The sequence below is a fragment of the Fistularia commersonii genome, chromosome 34 (genome assembly GCF_037954325.1).
Source record: "Fistularia commersonii isolate RoL2024-O1a breed Wild chromosome 34, RoL_Fcom_v1.0, whole genome shotgun sequence".
In the NCBI taxonomy this organism is placed as follows: domain Eukaryota; kingdom Metazoa; phylum Chordata; class Actinopteri; order Syngnathiformes; family Fistulariidae; genus Fistularia; species Fistularia commersonii.
The window spans coordinates 4,132,889-4,140,509 of record NC_141317.1 but is presented as its reverse complement, the minus strand read 5'-3'; the positions used below and the strand labels follow the sequence as shown (position 1 = coordinate 4,140,509).

The 7,621-nt window shown below is 40.3% G+C and overlaps 1 protein-coding gene across 2 annotated transcripts; it reads right to left on the bottom strand.

Annotated features, from left to right (window-relative positions):
- Positions 1 to 1,533: 1,533 nt before the first annotated feature.
- asb8 (ankyrin repeat and SOCS box containing 8) lies at positions 1,534 to 6,446 on the bottom strand. 2 transcript variants are annotated; one of them, XM_086141929.1, is made up of 4 exons: positions 6,313 to 6,446; positions 5,498 to 5,700; positions 5,305 to 5,409; positions 1,534 to 4,107 (listed from the first exon to the last, which is right to left on the bottom strand). In XM_086141929.1, exons 2-4 carry the CDS (start codon positions 5,624 to 5,626, stop codon positions 3,472 to 3,474), a joined length of 870 nt encoding a protein of 289 aa, XP_085998055.1. In that variant the 5' UTR covers positions 5,627 to 5,700; positions 6,313 to 6,446; the 3' UTR covers positions 1,534 to 3,471. The 2 variants fall into 2 exon arrangements, with proteins under 2 accessions (XP_085998055.1, XP_085998056.1); XM_086141930.1 differs by having other exon boundaries at positions 6,225 to 6,410.
- Positions 6,447 to 7,621: the final 1,175 nt, after the last annotated feature.

The following is a 7,621-nucleotide window of genomic DNA, read 5'->3' as shown; positions in this document are numbered from 1 at the left end:
TGCAGTGCAGGGATTGTACCTAAATAAAATCAGTTCAAAAATACCAAAAACTGTAAAAGTAGCTCATAACCTCTTTCTTCGACCATAAATCATCTTGTGATCACTCATATTTATCTTGTGATCTTCTGGATAACAGGAAACCAAAGGTACTAACCACTTGTTCCACTGTATTCCATCCAACTAAGAAAAAAAACATTGCATGCATTGAAAAAACAGATTTCAAGAAAAAAAATTAAGGAGAGTACTTTGTAATTACTTTGTAATTGGGTGTTTTTTTACTTTTTAGTTTTCACCTTTTTACAGTTTATTTACATATTTACAGTTTTTCTCTAGGATAGCCTCTATCAGGAAATCTGCTATGCGTAGGAGTCACAGGGGTATTTTTTTTCTGTGGAGACAGTATTTTCACATCTGCAAAAATCTAAAACTGAATTCGAAAGCTCTACTGTTGATGACCGAAGAATGAAAACATGACTGTTTTGAGTAACTTTATATTTGCCATAATTTTTTAAAATCCAATGCCTCTCATCTAAATTATGTAGATGCATCCCCAGATCCAATTCTCCAATTTTCCATGTCCTTTTTGTTTTCATTCAAATTGAACATTTTGAGACATTTCAACATGTCTTGTTACGTTGCTAATCATTTTTTAGCTTTCATCCTCAATACTTCTTCTCTCTGTGTCCGACTTTACTTTTTATTTCCATTTGGTTTCTTACATAATTTAGTCTATTCTGAAAGCTGTGTATTCAGCTACAATTCTAGAGAGTCCCCCAATGGACCATTTGAGAACTGCACATGACAGTTTTTCTGTTCCTTGTGAGAGGTTGCACAAAACAAATTCTCACAATTCTTGCTTTTAAAGCATTGATAGTTTCACAATGTCTCTCTTTCAAGGTAAAATAATAATAGTATCAATAACATCATAATGACCAAAAGTTTTCAGTCAATAAGAAGATATTACTACATATTTTTCTGCTTTGAAAATTCACAAACCTATTCTCCTCATTAATGAGTGTTTTCATTCCTTTTATTTTTCATTCCAATAAAAACATGTTTCAACAGACAAAAAAATAAGGAGATAATAAATTGTATTATCTTATCCTTTTGTCTGTTCTCTTCTGAGGTTGCCACAGCAAATTATCAGTCTGGTCTTTGACTTTATCTTCAAAACATCAAATATGTTATGCATTGCAAGTGCTTACAATTTTAAGGTTATAGTTTATTGATGGTGTTTCACTAATGATTTGCTGATCTGTAGATGTGACTGACTGAGTATTTATGAATAGCATATTGTTGTGACTTTGTAGATCATTAGTACAATGCATTTGAAGTATTTACAGAATAGAAAAAAAATCGTCAATAAGGAACACAGCTGTTTTACTGGGAAAATATGAGTGAATATACTGCTAAATAGTGTCCCCAAAGCATCTCTAGTTCTAAAAAAAAAAAAAAAAAAAAATCAGTGGTGAAATATCAGATGATATTGGTCTAGTGACCAGCCGTTAACTGGGGGGGGAAGTCAAATTTCAATGCAAGGAAAACATTTATTAAATACCATGTTCACAAAATATGCCAAATAACAGGGAGGTCAATAATCAAATGAAAAATGACTTAATTCCATTGAGCTCATTTTAATTTGAAAAATGAAAATAGTGGAGTGAAGAACTGATTTGAATACAAAGGCATTTAAAGAAACTTGTAAAAGAAAGAAACAAGTACCCAACAAAGAAATGAGTTTATATACCCGCAGCACAAGAAAAGAAATTCAAGCACAGACATATTCTAATCCAATAAAGATAACCTAAACACACGTTTTGGGTTTTTTTAGAAAATCCTAAAAATTGACAGGAAATTAGTAGACATGCTATTTCAAGATGTCTTACATTTAAAAAAGCTTATTTAAAAGTTAGTAGCTTTAAGAAAAGACATGCTGCAACATTTTGGAACCAGCAGGAAACCATTACTTCTGCAAGTCAATAGTAAAGTTACACTCAAAATGTTACACTCTTTTTGAGAAAGAAAGGAAGTACAGAGGCACCAAAAAAGTAGAATTCAAAAGTGCCGCATGTAAAGCGGAGCAGATAAACCCGGTGCTTTTTAGGAAAGAGTGAGACGTGTTGCTTCTTTTTTTTTTCTTTCAGTCTTTTTTTGCCACCAGCTTTGTATAGACGGTTGCAATGGATGGTAATGGAGCCATTATTCAAGTAGAGAAAGCCACTCGAAAACACAAACTACATGACATTGAATCCAGTGTCCCTAACTTGAGCAACTGAGGTGCTCCACCATGAGGCAATTACATTCAAACAACACCAATATAAGTTTTTCAACCAATAACGGCATGTTTTGTTCCCAAAAAAGAAAAAAAAAAAAGTGAAAAAGCATGAATACAATGTCAAAAAGCACTGGCTCTTGATACCTGTGCTGATTGGACATGTCAAAGATTCTTCCTCTGGACGGTGTGTAGGACAGGCAGACAAACTTTCACTGAACCTCCATTTCCTTTCAACACACTCAGACAAGACTGGAAAATATGGGGAAAAATGAACACCCCAAAATTGAGAAAGCCTTTTTTTTGCATAAGTACATACATTTCAGAAATCACATAACAAATGCGAAAGACTTTTTTTTTTTTAGTTTTGTCTCCAGCATAGGGAGTAGTTTAATACCAGTCTTACTTAAAGCCTTAATAGAATCACTGAGATGAACTTCAATATTAACAACTTGGATAATTTCTTTTTTTTTTTATTAAATGTTGCTTTTCTGATCATCACCTCAAATCAATTTCTTGCTCACATTAAGCTATCTCACTGCTTATTTCTTTCAGTTTTTCAGTTAACTTCAGGTACATTTCAAACAAATTCCTTGATTTTTTTAAATTCAAATAATGTTTCTGATTATGCAGATTTGTAAAAGGTGAGTAATTAACATAAAATTTTGAAAACAAGAATTTACTAACAGGAGAAGCTGATTACTAAGGTTTTTATTTCAAGAATAAAAAATTAGTTAAGAATAAACAAAGATCAACATCTTTGAGGAAAAATTACTGGTATTTAGTTACTGACAGGAAAAATATGCAACATAAATTTTGGTATTTAAACAAATCCAACAAACAATATCAAATTTATCAAAGATGATATTCAGAATATATTGAAATATTGCCCAGTTGCCCAAAAAGTACCTAGTCAAATAGATATTTTTATGTACAAGAAAATATACTGGAGCAGTGGTGCTCCTACATCAGATGTGAAGCAAAGGTGCCTTTCTCCACTCAAATCATGGACTCATTCAACTGTTGCTTCAACAAAGATGATGAAAACTCATCCCTTGCATGTCATTTGACAAGTATAGGCCAATGTGAGACAATACTCCTCTAATCCAAAGGAGAGACATTCTTGCTAATAAATGCTGTGTGATCGGCTGACTGAAAATAAGCCAGTCAGGTGTGAGAGAACCCAAAGTTTCACCTCCTCAATCTCTAAGCAGTAGGTATTCTTTAATGGTCTCTGGTAAAGGAAGCTCTTTGACGGCAGTAGGCAGAAACTGCACCCCAAGACTCTGTCGCACGGCACAGCGAGCCAGAGAGCGAAGTGTCGGAGCTTGAGCCACCATGTTCGTCAGCCTGGCTAGAAGCTGGGGATCCTTGCTCAGCTCGCGGGGGAGCGTTCCGTCGGCTCGTCGGATCTCAAATCGACCCGCTGCCTTGGAGAGCAGCTCCAGGCACTCTTCCTCCTGTTCGGTGCCCAGACCCCGGGCCAACAGGGCCACCAGTCGGGAAATAGGTGTCTGGCCCTTCAGGTTGGTCACGTGCACATGAGCTCCATAGTCTAATAGAACTTTGACACTTTCTAGATTGCCCTTCATCGCTGCCCAGCTCAGAGGTGTGTCATTATTGTAGTCCCGGGCATTTGGACAGGCCCCGCTGTCCAGAAGGGCTCTGACACACTCTGGATTGTCCTTGAAGGCAGCCCAGTGAAGCGGGGTATCCTTGTTGCCGTCCAGTGCGTTTGGTTTGGCCCCATATTCCAACAGCAGCTCCACACAGCTCTCATCCTTCTCTGCTGCGTAATGCAGAGCCGTGCGATTATATCCATCCAGCGCGTTCACCTGACAGGGAAATTCAATGTAAGGAGGGACTCAATTTTCAAACAGTCAGCTTTGGCACGTCCACAGGCTTGCCTGGGAGTGCCTCGGGGTCCCCCTAGAGGAGCTGGACCATGTGGCGGGGGAGAGGGAGGTCTGGGCCTCACTGCTCCGGCTGCTGCCCCCGTGACCCGAATCAGGATAAGTGGAAGAAGATGGAAGGATGGATGGATATTTGGTGCATAGAGATGAGCACACCAGATATATTGCTTCATGTACAAATGCACCACATTGTATTTAGGGATTGACCTAATTGGACTGCAGTGCAAATGTTTTGACACATAGGCAAATAAGTTCCAATTAAAAAACAAAGCCCTTGTGGGACTAATACGCCGCAGAAAGACACTAAGCTCAGCTTTACTTTTTAATGAATAACATATCTTATTCTTCTTAATCTTCCGTGTCATTGTGTTTTTAAGCAATAGCTATTTTTTTTAAAGCAGCCCAGATTTTCCCGTTTTAGAAGTGAAGTTCTGTGCGGTGCCATGAATCCATCAAAAATGTTTTGTGTATGCTCTCTTACAAATAGAGATGGACTGAATGAGTTTCTCTTGTAACATTCAAAGTGGCAAAAAATAAACTTGGGCAATGCCTCTTTCCAGAATTCATGTCCCAGTTACTTGAGATAATCGAGATGTTATTTCTCATTGGTGTACTGACGGACTATTTCCCGTGTGTATAGAAGTTTCTATGTGACACCATTCTTAACAGGGCGCTTTCAATTTTCTGAAATTTACGGAAAGTGACACTTCTTGGTTTTTCAGGGAGAATGTTTCAAAATAAGCAGAGCGTGTAGGGGCACCCTACACCCCATAAGCAAAAACTGACTGGGCAAAAGAAACTTCATCAGCTCAAGAGAAGGAAGCTGTCCTCGGAAAATGGTAAACAGAAAATGATCAAGAGGGTAAATAGGACTTCAGTCCTCATACATATATTCAGAGTTAATTTACTCCCTACAACCTATTTAAAAAATTAAGATCGACAGGCGATAGCCTTTTTTCCAGTGCTTGTGTTGCCGTACAAACAAAACATGTTGATAAAAATCGGCGAAGGCTTCCTGCTTCGTGAGAATGACAAGATTTCACACGGCGGTTGTCTTGGATGAGGCCGGTTGAAAAGCACTCCAAAATGCGACAATATAAAAAGTCGTCTCTGACATACCTCTGCACCCTTCTCCAGCAGCAGCTCAACGCAGTCAGAGTCAGCCACCATGCAGGCGCAGTGCAGGGGCTTCAGTGTTCCATGCATCCGGTTGACATCAGCTCCCTTCCCCCCCCCAAAAAAAGATGTCAGAACAAGCAGCAACAGCGTGACACAGACAGCGTTGTCATTTCAAGCTGATTAGTGGGCCTACCTTGCGTATGAGATCCTCCACATTGTCATGTGGGAATGATCGGATGGCTGCAATGGTACGGATGAGCCTTTCGGACAAGGAGTATTTACTTTGAATGCTTTGCATGATGTACCACATAGTAGAGCTCATGGGTGGCAGAAGACCATGGCACCGAAGTGGAAGGGAGACTGTGGCGCACCGTCTCTAGAAATCAAAACCACAGGCTGGAGGAAAAAGAAAAAAACAATGATAACATTGTTTAATAAGTCACTGTTTCAAAAAAAATTGAGAGACCTCACTTTAAAACATGCATTTTAATGGATTCGCCAGGATTTCTGAGAAAATGTGATTTAAACATTGCCCTTTTCAAACAGAAAGGTGATATCTATAAAACTCCGTAAAATATAAAATAAAAAAATGTTGGTTTTTTTTGCTTTTCGTACTTCAGACCCACCAGGGAATACCTGAAACCAGTAGGGGGATAAGTAAGTGACAGACAATGTAGCTTAGCTCACCTGACCACAACATGGTCCAGACCGAAGAAATAATTCCCCATTACAACAACTGTGAGTGTATTACACTTTGTCAAATATGTTAAAAATAACAAAATTACATACGGGCCGCTAAAACATACACAAACTGGAACACACCGCCGGAAAACAGACAACAGACTGTGCCACCGAGTTAGCTAGCGAGCAAACGTTAGCGTCGAGATGCAGCGAATAATCCACCCGGCCGGACGATTTACCAGTGACACCGAACGAACGCCGTCGAGTTCGGAGGCGACACTCGCACCGACCGACGGTTCTTTTGCCGACACCAAAGCAACAACGCACCGTTTTTAAGACTCAAACAGCAAAACAGGGGGTTTGGGGGAAGGGAGAGAGAAATCTGACAGCTCCGTCCGTCCGTCCGCTGCTCGGTTTGACATAAACACAGCGCGTCATCGCCGGCGGCCACGCCCTCCGCCTCGACCCGAGGGGGGAGCGAGGGGAGCGGGGGAACTCGCCCTTCAACTCCGCTCTCGCTCCGATAGACGACTTCCGTGGGGCCCGGAGTGAGGCCTTCCCGCCGGGTTCTTACTCGCTTACCCAATATAGGCATGTCGGGCGGCAACGCCTGGCATCGCCGGTATGCCACGCATGCCTTCTAGTTCTCGTCCGTGTTTAGGTCCAGGAATGGGGGGTCAGAGGGGAAATCATTTTGCATGTTGACTTTATTTTTATCTTTATTTTATATATTTAGGATTATTTACTACCCCATGTGCCCTCCAATTGGCCCTTAGGGACAAATCTTTTTTTTTTTGATTCTGATTCTCTGATGTCAGTGATGGAATCAAGTCAGATTTCTATGTACGGCAGGTCTGGTCTGCACTTTTTAAAAATGATTTGCAGAAACGCAACGTTCCCCCGTGAGCGAGTGCTTGGAGACAGCATTGGGGGGGGAAAGAACTCTGGACAAATCCAAGATTGATGCCAGCAACCCTCCGCCTCGACCAGTTGCGGTTGAAAAAGATCGAGAGAGAAGGCCGGAAGAAGTGATACACAGAGGGCGGTAAGGGAGTTGGGAGGGACAGGTGCTAAGGATCTCATACTAATAATAAGAGTAGTGGTAATAGATTGTTCTAGCCAGCATGATGCTGCAAGCAAGCCTACATACAAATGGTAAATGAAATGCTTATTGAAAATACTGAAGTTTGTCACCACGCACATAAACATCTACTGCATGTCTTTATTTATTTTGCATAAAATCCTTATACTGCCAGTTACTTCCTTAGATCACACAATACGCAAGAATTTTTCATGTCATCAGTTGGAGTGTTTCATGGTGTGTCCCACATCCCCGTAGTCCCTTCTTAGGAGGCCAGTTTTATATCAGGGCCACCACTGACTTCCTATTTATGTCAGGTTCCTCAATCAGGCCCTCAGCTTTAAATTGGATCTTCAGTGAACACAGAGCAAGCTAGACGTTCATCAATGATGATGGAGATACCATAGCTCCAGTCACAAATGACATACATGTACAGTGAAGGTTGAAGTCACAAGAAGAACTTACTTTGGACAGTGATTTAGATTCCAAGTTTCAGTCAGTAGATCATTGGCACCAGGCAATTTCAGTCAGTTTAGGGATATTAGCTGTGGGGCC

What these genes read in the sequence shown, in the direction of transcription:
- asb8 (XM_086141929.1), bottom strand. Translation starts at nt 5,626, where the DNA reads ATGAGCTCTACTATGTGGTACATCATGCAAAGCATTCAAAGTAAATAC. An exon ending in TGGAGGATCTCATACGCAAG is followed by an intron (nt 5,410 to 5,497) that starts GTAGGCCCACTA and finishes GGGGGGGGGAAG; the next exon opens with GGAGCTGATGTCAACCGGAT. An exon ending in TGCTGGAGAAGGGTGCAGAG is followed by an intron (nt 4,108 to 5,304) that starts GTATGTCAGAGA and finishes TTTCCCTGTCAG; the next exon opens with GTGAACGCGCTGGATGGATA.